General features: G+C 48.6%; 2 protein-coding genes and 1 non-coding gene across 8 annotated transcripts in view; 1 reads left to right on the top strand and 2 right to left on the bottom strand.

Annotated features, from left to right (window-relative positions):
• CCDC136 (coiled-coil domain containing 136) overlaps positions 1-3,475 on the bottom strand; it is a 28,123-nt gene extending 24,648 nt beyond the window's left edge. For 5 of the 6 annotated variants that reach the window (XR_011463964.1, XR_011463962.1, XM_070369265.1 and 2 more), the window contains exons 1-4: positions 3,334-3,475; positions 2,433-2,540; positions 623-877; positions 465-539 (exon numbers count right to left, since the gene is read on the bottom strand). Coding sequence is in view for 3 of the 6 variants with exons in the window: in XM_070369265.1 (XP_070225366.1) it covers positions 465-539; positions 623-877; positions 2,433-2,540; positions 3,334-3,391 (496 nt within the window). In the remaining 3 variants the exon portion in view is untranslated. The remainder of the gene's footprint in view (positions 1-464; positions 540-622; positions 878-2,432; positions 2,541-3,333) is intronic. The other variant, XR_011463963.1, reaches the window with a different exon arrangement.
• Positions 3,476-10,313: 6,838 nt separating this feature from the next.
• On the bottom strand, positions 10,314-10,385 carry TRNAP-AGG (transfer RNA proline (anticodon AGG)). Its single transcript has one exon. It is a non-coding gene; the product is annotated as a tRNA-Pro (tRNA).
• Positions 10,386-17,938: 7,553 nt separating this feature from the next.
• Positions 17,939-21,133, top strand: OPN1SW (opsin 1, short wave sensitive). The gene is made up of 5 exons (XM_005905247.2): positions 17,939-18,293; positions 18,591-18,759; positions 19,073-19,238; positions 19,654-19,893; positions 20,817-21,133. The coding sequence occupies exons 1-5, from the start codon at positions 17,939-17,941 to the stop codon at positions 20,934-20,936; spliced, it is 1,050 nt and encodes a 349-aa protein (XP_005905309.1). The 3' UTR covers positions 20,937-21,133.
• The last annotated feature ends 414 nt before the right edge of the window (positions 21,134-21,547 follow it).

Raw genomic sequence — 21,547 nt, forward strand, 5'->3', positions numbered from 1 at the left:
AGAGAAGCATTCTCATCTGAGTCCCCTCCTGTCACTTCTCATTGGCTCACCACTCTTCCCATGATGCTCTTGGAGGGATGGGGGAAAAAGTAATATGGTTTGCAATTCAACCCTGACTACCTACCCCTGGCACTGACCAGGAGAACAAAGAAAAAGGGATGAGAAGGGGAGAGACTGAGGGGAGAAGAGGGAGTTAGCCTCAAGAAAAGGGGGTTAAAATGGGAGGGCAAAAAAAGGGAAGGAGGAGGGGGACAGAAGAGTCAGTTAGAGGTGCAAAAAAAAAAAAAAAAAAACGGAAATTAAGAGGGTAATGGAGAGATGAGGAGAAAAGGGTAAGAATAGTAGAAGAAAGTGAGGAGAAAGTACCGAGTTCGGCTCCATTGGTCTGCTGTGCCTCTGCTAAACCCTCAAGACACAAGTACTCGGATGACTGCCTACCCGCCAGTCCAAGTGCAAGAAATTACCTTGGAGCTGCTGGATCTGCTTAGTGAACACCTCTGCCTGCTGGGCGCTGGCCATCCGCTCATCCTCCAGGAGCCCTGCAAGGACAGGGGAGCTGGTGTCAGGCTGGGGACCCAGTGCCTTTGGGCCCAAGCCCTCCAGCCCCATCACAGGTGCTCACCCTGCAGCTCCAGAGAGTCATCCTCGTGCTGCCCTGCCAGCTCCCGGGTCTCCTCCAGTTCTGCCACCAGCCGCAGCACCTGAGCCCTTAGCTCCTCCAGCTCCGTCTCCGTGAGGCTCAGGCCTCGGTGCTTGCTCATCGACAGGGAGCCCGCGTTGCCACCTTTCTGCCCTGAATCATCCTCTTCTTCCATCTCTTCTTCCTCCTCTTCCTCCTCCTCTTCCTCCTCATAGAGAGCTGGGAGTAACACTTCCCCTAGGAGAGAACCCCCCGCAACATCCCGCCAGTAACAGCCAACTTTCTTCCCCAGTCCTTAGAGGGCCCTCCACCTCACTGTCCTCAGAGGGCAGAGATGGTATAATAGTGCCACCTGGTGTCCCCCAAGGAGCCCCTGGGCAGCACCTGCATGCCTGAGGAGCCCCGAGGTGTGAGAGTCAAGTTTGGAGGTATCCATCCCCCTCCCAGGCGCTTTCTGGACCAATATTGCCTCTGGGGCCTCCAAGGACTGCCTTCAGGTGGACTGAACAGCCAGGGACCAGCTTGCACAAGGATATCTGCTTCTTCCATCCTTGTCTCTGGGTACAAGTAGTCAAGAAAGGATTCAGACACTGGGTGTGTCTTTAAGCCAAACAGGGCAAGAATTACAGTTTGGGGGTTTGTACAAAGTTTACAAACGATCCAAGTGGCTTGTGAAAAACTAACCTTTCCATGATAAGAAAGTGTTGCCTGTCAGTAGGCAGAGAAAGAGAACATCTGAATGAAGTGATCTAAAGGATTTACTGGACAAACACTGGGGCCCTTCCAAACATATTCCATCGAATAGCCTTTTTGAAATTTTCTACCAAGTCCACTTTTCTTTTCCCTGCTGAGTGTCTGGAGGTCTCCTTTCCTCCCCTGCTGACCACAAGGCAGTTTTTAGGGGGAAGTCATAGGTTGTACTTGTGTGTAAAAGAAAGCCTGCCATTTTAATGAGTTAAGAAACTGGGGTGTGCTGGTCTCCAGTCTCTGGCTGGCAAGCACCCCCTCCTTTACTGCAATGCAGTTCCTCTAAATAGCAAAACCTTATCTGGATGGCAACTGTTTTGTTTTAAAATTCTGAATCTCTGGTCTGGTTTTGTCCAGTAACCACAGCCTAAGATTCATCTGGGACTCCTGGCATCATCTGTCTCCCCGGGGTGGGGGGGTGGGGGGGCAAGATTGTCCACACTGGATGTGCACAGGGACCTTGGGACCCTTCACAGGAAGTCCTGGCAACAGGACCAGCATCCTTCTAGCATCCTCTGGGTGTTGGCAGCAACTGCCAAGTCACATGGGTGTGGTGGGAATACACATGTGTTGGGAGGTTGGCCTTTTCAGCAGCCCCCTTCCCAGGCTCCCTCTTTCAGGCAGTAAGATAGCCTAGAGAACCAAAGCCACCAGGCTTCCATTTGAAGTCAGTGGTGGCAGCACCAGAAAGACAGTTCACATGCTCACTTCCCTGCTTTTCAAAATAAGAGACAGCTTGGGATCTGGGTCGGGAGGCAGAGAGAACAAACCCCCTGCTGAAAGGCTGCTTCAAAGCTCTGTCCAAAGAGGCCTCTTTCTCTGTCTGGCAGCTCCCTCGGGACACACAACCTGGTTAGCTGGTGATTAGAACCCCAAAAGGATGTACCTTGAACTTCCCTCAAAGCCTGAGCCCTGAGGAGGGCTAGCAGGTGCTGAGCTGAACTAGGGGGAAGGTGTGTATCCTGGCTCAGAGTTCTGGAGGGTCAGAGGGAGGAAGGAAAATTGGGTGAGGGGGAAGGAAAGAAAGCTTTATGGGAAAACTCACCCTCCATAGCTTGCATACCCCGCCGTTCCAAGGACCCCCAGCGTTGGCCCTTCTTCCTCTCGCAACCCTCGGACACCTCAAAGGAGCCTAAAGTGGTCACTGTGGGTCCTATGAGCAGGGAGAGAGGAGGGATTGTGGGGTGCCAGGGTGGTTGGGGTGAGGCAAGGAGGGGAAGGGACACACCTTCTAGCCCTTCGGAGCCCTTGGGGTTTTCATTCCGGTGGAAGTACTTGGCTCACTCTGCCAGGCACTGCGACTCCTCTCCCCAAGCTGCCCCTCAGGCTGGGCCTCTGGGGACCCCGCCCTGCCCTGCCCATCCTCCTCTGCAACCTCTGTTCCAGGCTCCTCTCCCTTGCATAGGCAGAAAGGGTGTGTGTCTCTTTAGCCCAGAGGGGACAGGGGGGTAAGATGGACAAGAATGGCAGAGGGTGGGAGCCAGTAAAGAGGCTGAAAGGGTGAGGTAGTGCGCCTAAGGGGAAGGTGGGGAGGGGGGCCGACGATGGCTGGCGGGGGTCGCGTGGACCGGAGCCCCTCCCCTCCCCTCCATCGCTCCCTAGACTTCGTCCACCCCACCCGCGCCCCGCGCTCAGAAGCTTTAGGGGTGCGAGCGGGTGCAGGATCTGTAGAGACCCTAGGGCTGGAAGCAGTATGAGGCTGGAGAGTCGAGACTGAGAAGGCTCAGGGCAGGGACTGCCAAGGAGGATGCGGCCAGTGTGGGGAAGACCCAGCCGGGAAAGATGGAGACCGGGCCCGGGTTGGGGGCACGATGGAGGGAGGAGGAAGACTTCGGACGTCAAGGTGGGGAGTAGCGGAGGGGGCAGAGGCCGTGGGGGTCTGGGGGGAGGAGAGATGGAGAAGAGGAAGGAGAGGCATTGGTGAGGTGAGGGAGGGGCGCTCTGACCTGGGCCCGGGCAGCTCCAGCCCGAGGCGCCCGCGCCGGCCCCGGCGCCCGCCTCCATGGCCGCTCTCGCCACCGCAGCTGCCTCCCGGAGCAGACGCCGCCGCCGCCGCCACCGCCGCGAAGCCGGGTACCGGAGCCGGGTGCGCCGGGGAGGGAGGGCGGGCCGGCCGAGGGGGCGGGGCCTGGCCGGGCCACCTGACACCGCCCCCGCCGCCGCCCGGAAGCCGGTCTGCAGCCGCAGCTCCCGAGTTCCCCGAGGCCAAGCGAGCGGGCGATGGGAGGAGACCCGCGCGGAGAGTGCGAGCAGCTAGGAGTCGGCTGCGCGGGGAGACCCCCTCTGCTCCGTGTGCCAGGATCCCGTCTCGCTCGGTGATGAGGCAGGAAAACCAAAAGGATGGACGGACCCTCCCGGCCTGTTTCCTGAAAACACGCGAATGCTTTTCCACTCCTCTGGCTCCCTACGGCGCAGGGCGCGCCCCCCAGCTCCGCAGTCGGCGCGGACCCCGGCCACCCGCCCCAGACTCAGAATTGTGTGAGGGCAGGAGCGGGGAAACTGAGGCCAGGATACGTGAACTCGGGGCCCTGATCCTTCTGTTGTCCTTGAGTGCGCCCCTCACCAAGCCAGAAGCAGGGACCCTCTTAGGAGCGGCGGCTCCGTGGCCCTACACAGTCCTTAGTGTCCGAAGGCCGCCTTTCTCCACCGCTTGCCTTCCCACGAGCCCTACTCCCGGTGGGCTGCGAGCATGACCCCCACTCATCCTGCACGCATAGCCTGTTCAGGGTGGGCACTGCTGATTTACACTCTTAAAAATGGGAGATGTGAAACTTCCGTGGGCTTATGTCACTTAACTTCATCATTCATTCAAGGAACGTCTACCAGGGGCCAGATCTTGAAGAAGCAATTGTTCTCACATCTCTGAAGGTCTTAGCTAGGAAAAATATTGGTACACTTGAGAACTGGGGCGTCCCAGGACATCCAGAAAAGCACTGGGAGATTCCTAAGCCAGGGACAGACACCAATCCCTCCTCTGGCCCATCAACTCGCAAGGTCTTTGGCATATATTGTCTTTGTCACCGCCACAGGCTCCCAGGTTCACGAGCCCTCCATATTCTTCAGGGGAGAACCTTTCTTCACCTGGACATCCCCTACTTATCTTTCAACACTCAGCAGGGAGTCATCTCCAGGCAGCCCTTCCTAACTCCCCCTCCCACCCCATTATACACACCCTATCCTCCTTTCTTTCTAGGGCAGTGCCAGTCACTCAGGGTTGTCATGGTCAGGTTTTTAATTTTCTGTCTGCCCATTTTCTTGAAGACTGGGAAGTTACCATGGTCTTCTGTGTATCTCTAGCATCTGACAAATTCTCTTACACATAGAATGAATGAGTAAAGGTAAATCTCCCAACTTCACATCTGTATATTCTGCTTATCATTTAGTATATGATCTCACACTCAAGGAGTTCAGTGTTGCCTGTTGACAATAATATTGCCTCTCAGCCTCTGTCTCTCTTTCCCTCCCTCCACACCCTGCCTCCTCTCCTCACCTTTCTTCCTTCCTCTCATACTTCCAGCTCAGTATGTGCTCAGAGAGATGGTGAGCACAGATCAAGATGTTTCTTGTGCTCCCTGGGGGATAGGGCTCCACTCCAGACCTTGTGGTTAATGTGATCCAGCTGTGGGGAAAGACTGCTGGGCAAGTCCACCCAGACCCCTTCCAGAGGGACTGCTGCAGACTTTAGGTTTGTCAAAACTTGGGGAGCAGAGTGCTTGTCAGGGATGGTGGAAGGGGTTGGCATCAGGAAGATGAAGGGCATAGGGTTCCCAGAAATGACAGAGTCTAATGCTGGAAGCAGAGCGACTCTTTGTTCTGCACCAGCCCAGCTCCTTCTGGTTCTGACTGACCAGCAGGGTCAGTTAGCAGACCTTGACTGCTGACCTCTTGGCTAATAGAGGGAGGGACTGGGAAGGCAGTTGTCAACTATAACATCCAAGGGTCCAGGCTCTCCTCAGGGAGCTCTGATCCTGAGTATTAGGACTAATCTCTCCTTGGGTCCTGGGTGCAGGTCATCACTTACCCTTGATTTGAGGAGTATTCAGGGGACACCTGAACCAATCTATTCTAGGGACCCAAATGTGGGTAATCCCTGAGCAGAACAGTAATGGGTTGAGCATGAGAGTGGAGATAGGAGGCAGGAGGTATGGGGGGAAGTGGACTGCGGTCCAGAGATACATCTCTGAAGGGCTTGGAGTGCTGGGAATGCCAACCAGGTGATCAGCTTAGGGGGATGATCTGAATTAATCCTCATAATCCCTGGACCCAGGACTCGGCCTCCCTCCTAATCCCATCCCAGCAGATCATCCTCTCTGAGGACCGATGCAGCCATTTATCCCCATTTACCCTTATTTCTAAATACCTAGATCCTTTCATTAAAAAGAAAAAAAAAGAAAATCTTTTAAAGATGCATAAAGTACAATACAGAAAGTAACATAATAAATATCCATGCACTTACCACTGAAATTTAACAACTGTTCATTTCTTGACACGTTTGATTCAGATAGCCCATCTATTATATATTTACTTAAATATATGTATTTACAAACAATGGACAACATATTGTCACTCTGGTTATTTAACTTATATGCAGAGTATATCATGTGAAATGCCGGGATGGATGAATCACAAGCTGGAGTCAAGATTGACAGGAGAAATACCAAAAACCTCAGGTATGCAGGGGATATCACTTTAATGGCAGAGAGTGAAGAGGAACTAAAGAGCTTCTTGATGAAGGTGAAAGAGGAGAGTGAAAAAGCTGGCTTAAAACTCGACATTCAAAAAAACAAAGATCATGGCATCTGGTCCTATCATCACTTCATGGCAAATAGATGGGGGAAATGTGGAAACAGTGTCAGATTTCATTTTCTTGGTCTCCAAAATCACTGCAGATGGTGATTGCAGCCACAAAATTAAAAGGCACTTGCTCCTTGGAAGAATATCCATGACAAATCTGCTGCTGCAGTCGTGTCCAACTCTGTGCGACCCCATAGATGGCAGCCTACAAGGCTCCTCCATCCCTGGGATTCTCCAGGCAAGAACAGTGGAGTGGGTTGCCATTTCCTTCTCCAATGCATGAAAGTGAAAAGTGAAAGTCAAGTCATTCAGTCGTGTCCGACTCTTCGAGACCCCGTGGACTGCAGCCTACCAGGCTCCTCCGACCATGGGATTTTCTAGGCAAGAGTACTGGAGTGGGTCACCATTGCCTTCTCCAATGACAAATCTAGACAGTATATTAAAAAGTAGAGATATCACTTTGCCGACAAAGGTCCATCTAGTCAAAGCTATGAATTTTCCAGTAGTCATGTATGGGTGTGAGAGTTGGACTATAAAGAAAGCTGAGTGCTGAAGAATTGTTGCTTTTTAACTGTGGTGTTGGAGAAGACTCTTGAGAGTCCCTTGGACAACAAGGAGATCCAACCAGTCAATCCTAAAGGAGATCAGTCCTGGGTGTTCATTGGAAGGACTCATGCTGAAGCTTCAATACTTTGGGACTTGATGCGAAGAACTGACTCATTTGAAAAGACCCTGATGCTGGGAAAGATTGAGAGCAAGAGGAGAAGGGGGCGATAGAGGACGAGATGGTTGGATGGCATCACTAACTCAATGGAAATGAGTTTGAGCAAACTCCGGGAGACAGTGAAGAACAGAAAAGCCTGGCATGCTGTAGTTTATGGGGATCACAAAGAGTCAGACATGACTTAATGACTGAACAACAACAAACAATAGACAATACTGGTTTGTGTGTTTTAAAAATATATTTATTTTTTAAATTTAATTAATTTATTTATATTACTTTACAATATTGTATTAGTTTTGCCATACATTGACTTGAATCCGCCATGAGTGTACATGTATTCCCCATCCTGAACCCCCCTCCATCCTCCCTCCCCATCCCATTCCTCTGGGTCATCCCAGTGCACCAGCCCCGAGCACCCTGTATCATGCATCGAACCTGGACTGGCGATTTGTTTCATATATGATATTATACATGTTTCAATGCCATTCTCCCAAATCATCCCACCCTCACCCTCTCCCACAGAGTCCAAAAGACTGTTCACTACATCTGTGTCTCTTTTGCTGTCTCGCATTCAGGGTTATCGTTACCTTCTTTCTAAATTCCACATAATGTGTTAGTATACTGTATTGGTGTTTTTCTTTCTGGCTTACTTCACTCTGTATAATAGGCTCTAGTTTCATCCACCTCATTAGAACTGATTCAAATGTATTATTTTTTAAATGCAAACATTCATGCTGTTTCATATAGTGCCACTTCATAAATTTTAACTGCTGAATACTGTTTCATGGTTTGAATATACCACAATTTATTTATCCATTCCTCTGCTAATGGGCATTTAAGACATTTTCAGTATTCCAGATCATAAGCAATGCTGTGATCAACAGTGCTGTGTATGCCTCTTTGGCGTATATGTAAGCACTTCTCTAAGGTGGATACCTAGAAGTAGAATTTGTGGATCATAGGATACATGCACCTTAAACTTTACAAAGTATTGCCAAATTATTCTATGAAGCAGCAGGACCAATTTACATTCCACCAGCAGTGGCTTTCAGTGCTTGTTTAGATTGACGAACATATTTATAAATCTCTTTGCTCATCATTCCTTCTTGCATTTCATGCCTTTCTTCTTATTTCAGTTTCCTTCTTATGAAGTATATCCTTTGGTGGCATTTCAGTGCAAGTCTTTGAAAGTGAAAGTGAAAGTGAAAGTTGCTCAGTCATATCCTACTCGTTCTGCCCCATGGACTGTATAGTCCATGGAATTCTCCAGGCCAGAATACTGGAGCGGGTAGCCTTTCCCTTCTCCAGAGGATCTCCCCAACTAAGGGATCAAACCCAGGTCTCCCGCATTGTAGGCAGATTCTTTACCAGTTGAGCCACCAAGGAAGTCCAGAAATACTGGAGTGGATAGCCTATCCTTTCTCCAGCGCGTCTTCCTGACCCAAGAATCAAACTGGGGTCTCCTGCATTGCAGGCAGATTCTTTACTAACTGAGCTATCAGAGAAGCCCAAAAGTCTATGAGTATATAATATATATGTGTGTGTATATATATATATATATATACACACACATATATATATAGTGTTCTTTTCCTCATGTCTTTTAACTATTCTTTCATATTTTGTATCTCATTACTTTCCCCTTTCCCCCGTTATTTTGAACAATTTCGTCAGCCTCATCTTCCAGTTCATCAATTCTCTTTCCAGCTGGGTCAAGTCTACTGTTTAATGCATTGAGTCTTTAGTGGTGTATCTTTCATTTCCTAAAGTTTTGGGTTTTTTCCCTCAATGAGCTGCTTTTCTTCATAGTGCAATATTTTCATTATTGTTTATTTTCTTGTCTTTCATCTTTAACACTTTTAAGAAAACTTATACACTGCTTGTCATATTTTTCTATTATGCACCGTTCTTAGTGTGTTAATTGTCCTGTCTGCTGTGTCTGCCAATTCTTCCTTATGATGGATTGCTTTCTTGTCTAGCTTTTAATATTTTATTATGAATTCTTTTTCAGTAGGTGTTTTTGACTTGTCACTTTTTAGTGAGATTTCCATTTATTTAGTGAGATATACCTTGGGTTATGAAACATGCTTGGAGAGCTCTTTCCTGCTTTCTGTGGCTGTGTGGTATTCCTAGGGATTCCTGTGGTATTCCCAGGGAGTCCTGTGGTATTCCTAGGGATTTTCCTAAACCAATTTGTATTGAATTTCTTGGCTTGAGGATTCAGCATCATGCAGATAAACCCAGAAGCAACACAAGCATCTTCTCAGGCTTGGACTTCAGTTTCTCAGAGCTGACTTATATTTCTCCCCCTTTTTTCTCTGCTTCCTTGAACTAGAGTGTGCCATTTTCAGTCTTCCTGCCATGGATAAGGTAGATCTTCGATGTTCTAAACTTTAATGTAGAAGGCTCAGTCCCGGCCCTTTGTGTCTGCTGGGCTGAGGGGACATAGCCTAGAACTGAAAGCAATATATCTGTTACCTGTGTCTGAAATAAACCATGGGCTCCTGTGATAGCTCTTTTCCTTCTTCCCCTCTCCCTTCTTTGTTTTGTATTCCTTTTTTCTTTTCTTTCACTTTTTGGCCACACAGTGAAGTATATGGGATCTTAGTTCTCTGACCAAGGATTAGAAGCAGAATTAGAAGCAGAATCTTAACCACTGGATTGCCAGGGAAGTCCCTTGTATTCCTTATTAAATTCTGATATCTGGAAATTTCAAAGTCAATTTTGCAATTGTTCATACTTTAGTTTTTAAATTCTGTTTTATGCAATATTTCTGTGTGTGTTTTAGGGACACTAGGTGAAGGGAGAGCTACGTTAGTCCAGTCTGTCACGTTGTCAGAATTTCCTTTCTAGATTCTCTTTACCTTTAGTAGTATTCCTAATAATCCCTGTCGGTAAGGTACATTATAGTTTGCAAAGGGCTTTCATATACAGTTTCTGATTTAATCCTCCCAACTTTGAGAAATGAATATTATTGTTCCCATTTTACCAAGAGGAAAGCTGAGACTCCAAATTGTAACTTTGATCCTAGCTTTTGGACTTTGAAGCCAGTGTATTTCATAGCTTGGATTTTGCATGGCGGGTTTGCCTTTTCTTGACCTCCAACTCAGACCCACTCCTCAGTCCTGACTCCCTGCTCTTTCTCTGAGGCTGAGAGGCTCTCTGCCTGACACAAGGCAACATTTTGGCTCTATAATCTTCTCAGGTTCCCACCTGGAGCCTCAGTGGGAATAATGGGCTATCTACAGGACATGGCTAGTGGGGAAATTGACTGGCAGCTTGTCCTGAGTCCTTTATTCACTCACCACTGCATCATCTCTGCTTCTAACTTTAGAAAAGGCAGGCAGTGTGTACTTGTGTGTGTGGTGGGGAAAAGGGAATGGAAAAAAAGAAAAATCAGGAAAAATAGGGCTCGTCCGGGATTTGAACCCGGGACCTCTCGCACCCTAAGCGAGAATCATACCCCTAGACCAACGAGCCACTGATGGTTATTCCTTGCCAGATGTGCCTTCTCTGCCATCTCAGCAGCAGCCACAGTCTGTGGTTCCTGGAAGAGTTTCTTTGTCCAGGCTGGCTCCCAGCCCAGGCCGGCTCCACTCCAGCAGGCCTCACCTCTCAGCGCTCTCTGCTCTTCCCCAGCCCACTGCAGGGACTGTTCCATCTTCCCTGTGACCATCCAGCTCTCCCCCAGGCTGCCAAGTGGAGTTCATGTGGTGCTGCTGGGGAAGGGCAGAGAAGGGGCCAGGCTCCCCCAGCTGCCCTTGTGAGAAGCCCAGGGCTGAGGGGAGCCAGTTTGATGTCTCCCGCACCCAGAATGAACCATTCTTCTTTCTTATCTCATGATTAGACCACCAGAAAAAATCCTCCAAACTCATCAGTCTCCTAGATGGGGACTGAGAAACCTGTCCTCGATCACCCTTGATTAGGTGATAGTTGCTAAATGACTCAGTTTCTTCATCTGTCAGTTGGGGAAGGAACACTTGCCCTGTCTCACAGGGTCATTTGAGGATCAGGTGAGAAAACGTAAGTGAAAGCACTCTACAGGGATTTCCCTGGTGGCCCAGGGGTTAAGACTCCCACTTCCAGTGCAGAGGGTTGGGTTTGATCCCTGGTCAGGGAACTAAGATCCTGCATGTCTTGTAGCCAAAAAGCCAAAACATAAAACAGAAACAGTAATTGTAACAAATTCAATAGACTTAAAAAAGAAAGAAAGTATGCTGCAAACTGTAAAGTGCTGGAAAAGGAAAGGAGTTATAATGATGTAATCTGAGAGCAGGGAAAAAAATACACGCTAGGAGAGCTGCCACTTAATGCTTACGGTAGGGTGAGCGGTGTGATCTGTGCTTTACAGCTCTTTCTTAACTTCGTGGCAGCCTTGTGAGATAGCTGTCACCCCACTGTAAGAAAATGAAACTTGGCAAAACTCAGCTTACAAGGATCACATTTATCTGAATCCAAAGCCTGTTTTAAACACAGTACACATGCTACCCAGACTTTCTAGAAAACCAAAAATGGGAATACATTCTGTAAATACACACATTTCCTCCCTCACCCTGGCCTGCCCTGTTCATCCCATCCAGGGAGGCTGCAGGGACGAGCTGGCCAATCACCTAAGGGTGGCCAGGGTGGGGTTCTTCAAGATGGGGTTCCCCAAATGAGAGAGAGGGAGGAGGTCACCCCTCTAGAAACTGGGGCCTTGTAGGAGACCCAGGAGGCTCCGGCACGGCACCACACCCATCACATCCCAGGACGCTTGCTTGCTTCCGGGGTGGGGCTGCCCCCTAGGAGGCTGGGAGCTTCTGGGGGGACAGAGATCTATCTTATTGATCTCTGGATCTAGGCTGGCATCTGGCACTTGGCAATACTGCTGACAAAACAAACGACTCCCAAGCACTTCTGTGTGCCTGGCCTTTGGTAAGCACTCTATCAGATTAATCTCATCTCACCCTCACAGCACAGTTGCTGCTGCAGATATCTCTCAGCAAATGACTGTGGAATAAATGAGTGCAAGAATGAAGAAAGAAAGTCAGGGGTGTACACAAAAAAACCCACCAGGGGCAACAGATACTCACTTGGATCGAGGTAAAAACCATAAGCCTGGAGAAACCCTCTCCACCGTCCACGTAAAAATAGGCTTCCTAATAAACCACCCTCTTCTCTTGGATAGGAGGAAGAATGGTTCTCACTTTAGAGAACAGATTGGCCAACATTCCTTTGTACTCAGGGGATCAAGTTTTATTATCTCCATCCAGGAGTGTCTGGACCAGATGACTGACTCAGCTAACTAGTCATGGCCAGAGAGAAAATCAACAGCTCATCTATTCTCAAACCAAAGGGACTTTTTTGGGTAATTGTTCCCCAGCTTCAAACTGGCTTATAAATAAAAGCCACTCAACGCGTCATTCCATTACCTCAGTATGCATTCCCTAATTGTTTCTCTCGCTGGGTGTGCCAGGGAGTGAGGTGGCTCCTAGTAAGGGCTCCAGGGGGACTTTGTGGAGAATGTTTCAGGGCTGAGACTGGGGTTGGGTCCCAGCCCAGGCTTCTCTCTGGGGGAGGTGATGGAATTTGAGGCCAGATCCTTCTCAGTGTGGGCGGTCTTGAGCAGTGTCCTGCCTAGTCAATACCAGTAAACCCTTCTTTGCCCAGAGCCATAAGACACTCTTCCAGTCCAGCATTTCTCAGGATGTACTCTGCATATAAGTTAAATAAACAGGGTGACAATATACAGCCTTGACGAACTCCTTTTCCTATTTGGAACCAGTCTGTTGTTCCATGTCCAGTTCTAACTGTTGCTTCCTGACCTGCACACAGATTTCTCAAGAGGCAGATCAGGTGGTCTGGTATTTCCATCTCTTTCAGAATTTTCCACAGTTTATTGTGATCCACACAGTCAAAGGCTTTGGCATACTCAATAAAGCAGAAATAGATGCTTTTCTGGAACTCTCTTGCTTTTTCCATGATCCAGCAGATGTTGGCAATTTGATGTCTGGTTCCTCTGCCTTTTCTAAAACCAGCTTGAACATCAGGAAGTTCACGGTTCACATATTGCTGAAGCCTGGCGTGGAGAATTTTGAGCATTACTTTACTAGCGTGTGAGATGAGTGCAATTGTGCGGTAGTTTGAGCACTCTTTGGCATTGCCTTTCTTTGGGATTGGAATGAAAACTGACCTTTTCCAGTCCTGCAGCCACTGCTGAGTTTTCCAAATTTGCTGGCATATTGAGTGCAGCACTTTCACAACATCATCTTTCAGGATTTGAAATAGCAGCTACCCACTCTAGTATTCTTGAATAGCTATCCACTCCAGTATTCTTGAGGCTTCCCTGGTGGCTCTCAGATGGTATAGAATCTGCCCACAATGTGGGGGATCTGGGTTCAATATCTGGATCAGGAAGGTATTCTCATCCCCTGAAGAATGGGAATGGCAACCCACTCTAGAATTCTTGCCTGGGAAATCCCATGGACAGAGGAACCTGGCAGGCTACAGTCTATAGTGTCACACAGAGTCAAACACGACTGAGCATGAAATGTGTTTTAGCAGTTTTAGCTTCTTTGCCAAGAGCCATAAGACATCCTTTCCCCACCCACACACTTCCAAATGCCTCCAAGATGGTGGGGTCAGGGAGAGGATCGCTTTCCTGGTGGCAATCCGTTGGCATCTACCGTGCGTTGATTTCCAAAGTGACTATGGCCTGGCTCTAAGCAGTAGGAGTTCAGGCCCTCGGTGACTCATTTGTCTCTGCATTTCAAGGCCAGCAGATGAAATTCTCTAGGGAGAGTCATGACTCTGCCTCGGGGTGGGGATAGGGGATGGGGGTGGTTTCTGTCCTTTCCTCCCAGATATGAGGATGGCATTTGTTCAAGTAAACCTTGGATGATTTCTCATTTTCCAAAAGAGCATGTGTGAACCTTTCCCTTATCTCACCACTTCTTTGGAGAGTGACCGGTCAGTATTTAACAGACAACGTTGTCACAACACATCATTTCAAGCTTGTTGTCACCTCCTATGCAGGAAAAACACAGCAAAAAGCAAACGCTGGTTGCTTCTGGAGAGGGCAATTGGGAGCCTGCGTGGGAAAGAAATGTATGTTCACTGTATATTCTTTTGTACTTTTTGAATTTTGAGCCCCGGGCATATACAATCCACTCGAAACAGGAATTAAATGATAAAACACTAAGTGGAGAGAAGCAATGATTCAAGCCTCCAGAGAGTTGAAATGTCTTGTGGATCAGAGCAGCCTGGCAGAGCTGGTATTTGGCCCCCTGGGGAATGGTTCTGGTTTATATCCTGTTCTGAATCATGCCTTGTGTGGAGCCTATACTGAAGGTGCTAGTCAGCAGCAGACCCGGGCCAGTGAAGCTGGTGGTTGTGCTACTCAGGAATGTTGTTAAGGACCTTGTTTATTATATCACACCGATGTCTCCTCTGTGAACCCCCCTCTTTGCCTCTCATAATCCGAAGAATGGTTAGTTTGTGTTTGCTTTCTGGACATTGAATTTTGTAAATGGGGCCCCTGGGGAAGCACGAACATGTGGTCCATCAATAGCGAGCTCCCGGAGTAGCTGTATTTCACTCTCGCCCCTGAACTTGCTTCTGTTGTTTCTCTCTCTCTCTTTTTTTTTTTTTTTGCTTTCACATTTGATTAATAATTTCTCATTTACCCTATATAGTTCTGTAAGCCTTCCTTAAACTATCTCTGGAAAAGGTGGGAGTATATATGAATACACTACTAAGGACAATAGGGGGATAAAAACCCTGAAACAAATCAGAAAATCTCCTCTTTCACTAGGGCTTTCTTTCTTTTTTTTTCTCTGGATAATTAGAAGTCCTAGAAAAACATAACTTCTCTTAATTCTTTTCCATTTGATTCTGGGCATTTATAAGTTCAACTTGAAATCACCGGTTCTCAATTGGAGGAGAGAGGAGCAGGGGGCAATTTTGCCTCTCGGGGGGCCATTTGTGTCTGGAGACATGACTGGTTATTATCACGGGGGTGACAGTGGTGCTCTCATCATCCAGAGGCCAGGGATGCTGTTAAACATCTTCCATTGCCCAAGACAACCACCCTCCATCCCGATCCCCCCAGATCATCCAGTGCGGCGGTAGTGCTGAGGCTGAGAAAACCCTGGTCTAAATGCACCTGATGCGATATTCTGTAAAGCCTCAGTGTATTGTCATGTTCCTAAATTAATAACTCTAAATCTGAAAAGGGCACAGTATTATATATTAAATATACAGTTGCCCTTTAAATACACAGGGGGATTGGTAAGGACCCCCTGCAGACACCCAAATCCTCTGATGTTCAAGTCCCTTATATAAAATAGCTTAGTGCTTGCATATAATCTCACACATTCTCTTGGATACTTGAAATTATCTCTAGACTACTGACAATACCTAATACTTATAATACCTTGTAAATAGTTATAAATACAATGTGAATGCTATGTGAATAGTTGCCTGCATAAGGCAATTTTAAGTTTTGGTATTTGGAATTTTCTGGAATTTTTAAATATTTTGGTTGACCCTTGCAGAAGCAGAGGGTCCACCATACCTAAAATGTCTCCAGTTTTTATATCATTACCCTTCTCCTCTACCAGTTGTCCTCTCCTTAAAATCTCCCCTCCTCCTACTCCATGGCTTCAATGACTGGAAATTTTTTATCCCTTGCCAGTGAGACTCTGTGCTTGAGCAAGGCTCGGTTGGCCTGAGCCCCACAGGGGCATCTGCCTCCTTTTAACTGTGGCTGCATTGTCCTCAGCTGGGCCCATTGCCCCTTCTTCTGATGTGGGGTGGAATAGAGAGGAAGACACTGTCTGGGAAGTTGTCAGGACAATAGAGGGAGAGGCTAAAGATGCAGCCACTTGGCCTGAGGAGTGGGAGTAAGAGGCCTCTCTTACCCATAACGGTTGGACTGACAGCCCAAGCCCAGGGGCTGCCCTCACGGGCTCCTGTCAGAACCAATTGCAGAGGTGGGTACCTCAGCAGAGCCCTGCTGACAGCTGAGGTGGACTAAGTCCACTCAGCGCAGGCTGACACATCACTGCGTGCCCTGCCCAGGGATGGGCACTTAGAACACTGCCTTCAGGGGGGCCTCTGGCCCTGGTCTTAAGGGCCCAGGGCACAGAATATGCCAACTCAGGCAATCTAGTGGGGACCAACTGGCCTTGCAATTCCTGGACAGTTAGCTGGCTTTCACCAGGAACCTCTGCGAGGAATCCTACCTGTGGGTGAGTGTCTGTGTGCAGCGTGTGTGTGTGCTCATGCACACGTGTCCCTGTGTGCCTGGAAATGTCAGCCTTTCAGAAATGGCTGACATGTCTCCATCTAGTATTTCTAGTTCAGGATTCAAGGGACAGATTTTTGTCCTAAAGTGTGGTTTTCTGGGAGTTTCAACTGGAGAAGCTGAAGTCCTTGCTTAACTTGTCTAACTTGGAAGGAATCAAACATAAACGCTTTGTCTCCTGCAGTAGGTAGCAGCCCATATCTCTGCTGAGCTTTCAGACCTCCAGCTCTTGCCTTTTGCTAGGCTCCTCAGATTCCTCCAGCATAGCTCAGCAGTCGTCTTAGGATCTGAGGGGAGTTTATATGCAGATTTGAAGGCTTCTCCTTTCGTGGCTTCCTTCATTCTCAGAAACCCACCTTCAATTTCCAGCTGCTCTGGAGTCCCAGGCTCTGTCTTGTGACTCTCCAAGTCAATAAAGGCTGGACTTTGCTTGAGGAGTCCTAACTGGTCATTGCCCTTTAGATGGGGGTTGTCCTTAGGGAAAATCCATTTGCATGTAGATGGTAGGTGGTTCCTTTCATTCAAGGGTTGAGTCCCCTTTATTTTCTGCCTGTTTTGAGGATACTTTATAGTGCTTTCAAATAGTTTTTTTTTTCATATTTTGTCCAGAGTTTATAACTTTTATCTCTGATGGGATTCATCTGATCCAAATGACCGCCATTACCGGACCATCCTTTCACTTTTAACTTATCTATATATCTATAGTCTACTGAGGTTTGGAAGAAGATACACTCATAAAGGCTGAAGTGTAGTGTTGAGTATAAGTGCAAGCAGAGCTTTAAGTATTTTATTTATTTTGGCCACTCCATGTGGCATGCAGGATCTTAGTTTCCCAACCAGGGATCAAACCCGTGGGTGCCCCCTGCAGCGGAAGTGTGGAGTCTCAACCACTGGACCACCAGGGACGTCCCCACGCAGAGTTTAGAATGGAGCTGGGGTCACTGGGGTGGGCTTCTCAGAAAATCAGGCTAAGAGCTGGGCAGGTCTGGGATGGGCAGACAGGAGGAAGTCTGGCCGCTGAGGCACTGCTGAGTTAACGGCAGGGGCAGGTGTGAACGTGGTGTGAGAGGGACCACAGCACACCAACCTGGACCTGGCTGGGGGAGTTCTGAGCAGGAAAGATTCCATCTCTGGGGAGACTCGCCATGAAGAAACTGGCAGCCTGGGATGCCTTAGACCTCTAGGCATTGTCGAGTTGCCCCTGGACTGTTCCATGAAGGCTGTTCAAGAACTCTCTCTATCCCTTACCCTTTCCTGCAGCCTGCGGCTGGCTGAGCCCAAGACCCCTGGAGAGGGAGACTTAGGGGGCACCTACCACAATGGGGCAGATGGTGTGTAAACACCTACATGGATGTAGTGGTGCCTGAAGCGAAACGAAGAGGCTTGCCTTCAACAGTTCCACTCAAAGGGAAAAAGAGTGGTGGAAGGGTCTTCATTAAATATGGGTCAGCATCTCCCTACTGAGTCCACCCTTATTTATTCCAGCCCGCAGCATCGCATATCTGGATTCTGTGAGCCCAATCTTTTATCCTCTGAAGAACACACAATCGGCTTTGGGGCCACAAAAGGTTTAGGTGGGGGTTTGGGGTCTCTAATCTCAAACTTTGTCCTTAGGAGGCTTAGGATCAGTACTGATCTTTCAGGGAGCCCCAAAGTGGCTTTGGAGGAGAGGGTCTTTGGCAGGTGGGGGAGAAGTGATGGGGGAGGATGATCTATAAGAGGAATCAGAGGGGGTGGGGGACATCCCATGAGCAAGATGTCAGAGGAGGAGGAGTTTCTTCTGTTCAAGAACATCTCCTTGGTGGGGCCGTGGGATGGACCTCAGTACCACCTCGCGCCTGTCTGGGCCTTCCACCTCCAGGCAGTCTTCATGGGTTTTGTCTTCTTTGTAGGGACGCCACTCAATGCCACAGTGCTGGTGGCCACACTGCGCTACAGAAAGTTGCGGCAGCCGCTCAACTATATTCTGGTCAACGTGTCTCTGGGGGGCTTCATCTACTGCATCTTCTCTGTCTTCATCGTCTTCATCACCAGTTGTTATGGGTACTTCGTCTTCGGCCGCCATGTCTGTGCCCTGGAGGCCTTCCTGGGCTGTACAGCAGGTACTGCAGGCGAAGGGAGCTGGAGAGATGGGAAGGATCCTGCTTCAGGATGGGAGCCAGGGGCCAGTCTGTTGGGTTAGAGTGGACCCCTAAAGAGGAGTCCGGGGGGGTAGAAGTTTGGTGTTCTTTTGAATGCTGAGGTAGAGAGCCACCCAGAGGTCTGAGCAAGTCCCAAACTCTATTTCACTCTCCAGTCCAACCCTTCCTCTCTGTGCTTTCTCCACACCACCTGTATTCCACTCTGCCTGCCAGGATGAGTGGAGTTGTTTACCCCATTATCCGCCCATTTCATCACAGGTCTGGTGACAGGCTGGTCACTGGCCTTCTTGGCCTTTGAGCGCTACATCATCATCTGTAAACCCTTCGGCAACTTCCGCTTCAGCTCCAAGCATGCCCTGATGGTGGTCGTGGCCACCTGGACCATCGGTATTGGTGTCTCCATCCCACCCTTCTTTGGCTGGAGCCGGTGAGAGTGCAGGGCAGTTATGCTGACTTAGCTAGAAGCTCAGGTTCTCAGGGTGGGAAGAGTGGGGTATGGTCATTGACCTCTAATTTTTAAAGAGCTGGAGGAATAGAGAAGGGAAAGGGCTGTGGGAGACAAGTGCTAAGGTTTACTCTGTGGTTGGAATTGCTAAAGGTTGGCTAGTGAGGACAGAAAGTACCCTCTGCCTGACATAACTCTGGGTTCTAAGCAGAGAACACAGCCCAGGAATCTCAGCTCCCACTCTACCAATTCTTGCTGTGAGCCTCACGGTGAACAAGTGCTTGGTCCCTTGCAGATTCGTCCCTGAGGGCCTGCAGTGTTCCTGTGGTCCCGACTGGTACACCGTGGGCACCAAATATTACAGCGAGTACTATACCTGGTTCCTCTTCATCTTCTGCTACATTGTGCCTCTCTCCCTCATCTGCTTCTCCTACTCTCAGCTGCTGGGGGCCCTCAGAGCTGTGAGTGGCTTTTGTGAGGGTCAGGGAGGAGGGGTCACAGGGCTCTAGATGAGAGGGAAGAGTGGGTATGTGCTCTAGAACACAAAACACCCGGAAATGTCCACAGCCAGGGTGAGGTATCAAAAAGCAGTGCAGGAAGCAGGGACAGGGAGATGAGGAGATGAAGAGTGAGGTGGAGTCATCCCAGCTCAGATGTATCTAGAGATGCCTGTGATTCCATCCAGTATCACGGACTGGAAAGAGAGCTGGCTCCATCTTGCCTTCCTCAATGAAAGGGGAACAGAGGAACTAGGTCAGAAGGTGGGACGGCAGAGAGACAATTAGAGCAGATGGCCCCCTTGTTGAAAAACGTCCAGAGACTTGGGGGTTCAGGGCCAGGGAGCAGAAGGCGTGATGTTTTCTGCGCTCTTTCCAGGTTGCGGCTCAGCAGCAGGAGTCAGCTTCGACCCAGAAGGCTGAGCGGGAGGTGAGCCACATGGTGGTGGTCATGGTGGGATCCTTTTGTCTCTGTTACACACCCTACGCTGCCCTGGCCATGTATATAGTCAACAACCGTAACCATGGGGTGGACTTACGGCTTGTCACCATTCCTGCCTTCTTCTCCAAGAGTGCTTGTGTCTACAATCCCATCATCTACTGCTTCATGAATAAGCAGGTAAAGTTGTTCTCTTTTTAAACAAATCTGGGGCTGTGCTGGGTCTTTGTTGCTGCCCACAGGCTTTCTCTAGTCGTGGTGAGCAGGGGGCTTCTCACTGCGGTCACTTCTCTTGTTGTGGAGCACGGGTTCTAGGCTCGGGCTTCAGTGGTTGTGGCACGTGGGTTTAGTTGCTCTGCCTACCCCAAATCCTGAATTGAAGCTAATAACCCAAACTCAGACAAATCAAGGAGGGTTCCTGTCTTATAGAGCCAAACACTCTGCTTTGAGAATTATTTTGTTTCCTCAGTTCCAGAAGTGGATTAAAAACTAATGAGGAAGCTCCTGAGTATTAACAGAACTGGCAGTCCTTTCCTAGTTGGGAGCACTTTCTAGTAATGGTGGGTGGGTGGGGGTACAGTGGGGTCACTTTTGACAGTGCTCTCCTGGCTACCCACTCCAGTATTCCTGGGCTTCTTGTGGCTCAGCTGGTAAAGAATCTGCCTGCAATGCGGGAGACCTGGGTTCAATCCCTGGGTTGGGAAGATCCCCTGGAGAAGGGAAAGGCTACCCACTCCAGTAATTCTGGCCTGGAGAATTTCATGGCCTGTATAGTCCATGGGGTTGCAAAGGGTCAGACACAACTGAGCGACTTTCACTTTCACTTCACTTTCCTGGGACGGGGTGCTTTGTGAGGTTTCCCAACAGTGAGGCCTCAGGGTTAGCCAGAACGTGTAGAGATTATTATTGTAGATCCAGGAGGAGTGAGTAGAGTTAGCCTGGACTAGCCAGCTCTCAGGATTGAGAAGACATATCAATACTGCTCGAGGAGATCCCATGTATAAGGCTATGGGGATACAAAGATCTTTTTTCTCGCATGCTTCCTGATGTTACCTCCTCTGTACTGGTCTGCCAAGGAGACTATCTGTGCTCTTTCCCTCTAGTTCCGAGCTTGCATCATGGAGATGGTGTGTGGAAAACCCATGACAGATGAGTCTGAGCTGTCTAGCTCCCAGAAAACCGAAGTGTCTACTGTCTCTTCTAGCCAAGTTGGCCCCAACTAAGGAGCCATACTGGCCTGTGTGCAGTGAGGACTTTACATTTGAGGACATTTCTACTTTCTCTGTCAAAAACCAAACCACTATCAACATAGAAAATGGGAAGGGGAGTGATAGCAACTTGAGGGGTCAGTTTTCCATTTTCCTACTATTTGCTTGCTACCTACAAAGTAACTGCTCCAGCTGGGTCTTCTTCAGACCACCTCAAGGGCCACTGCCACAGTCATCAGCTTCTACTCTTAAGTGGCACAATTTACAGCGTTTGGAAAACGGATTTCTATGTACAAGGCAATTGTAAAGGAGTATGGCTAATTTTTCAGTGTACAGACAAGTTATTTTCCTTTTCAGAAATTTTTTTTCCCTCCTGGGGATCCATTCAAAGATGATACATTTTGAATCAGAACGAATTTAGGAAAACACCTTAGAAATGAGACATTAAAAAAAAAAAAACAACCCTTTAGTAGCTTCTAAATATGAGTTTGAAAGAACTTTCTTATGTTGTCACTGCCAGTAATCGCTATCACTTTGACAAGCCCATAAATGCCTGCACCAGCATGAATTATTCCAGGTGCTTCCTCCCCCATGCCCCGACGTCTCTTATTTGGTTAAACCGATTT

This window comes from Bos mutus, chromosome 4 (assembly GCF_027580195.1).
Source record: "Bos mutus isolate GX-2022 chromosome 4, NWIPB_WYAK_1.1, whole genome shotgun sequence".
NCBI classification, from domain to species: Eukaryota; Metazoa; Chordata; class Mammalia; order Artiodactyla; family Bovidae; genus Bos; species Bos mutus.

Excerpts from the sequence above, each read along its gene's own strand:
- OPN1SW (XM_005905247.2), top strand. The coding sequence starts at position 17,939 with ATGAGCAAGATGTCAGAGGAGGAGGAGTTTCTTCTGTTCAAGAACATC. Across the intron at positions 18,760-19,072 it reads CCCTTCTTTGGCTGGAGCCG|ATTCGTCCCTGAGGGCCTGC; the intron begins GTGAGAGTGCAG and ends GGTCCCTTGCAG. Across the intron at positions 19,239-19,653 it reads TGCTGGGGGCCCTCAGAGCT|GTTGCGGCTCAGCAGCAGGA; the intron begins GTGAGTGGCTTT and ends CGCTCTTTCCAG.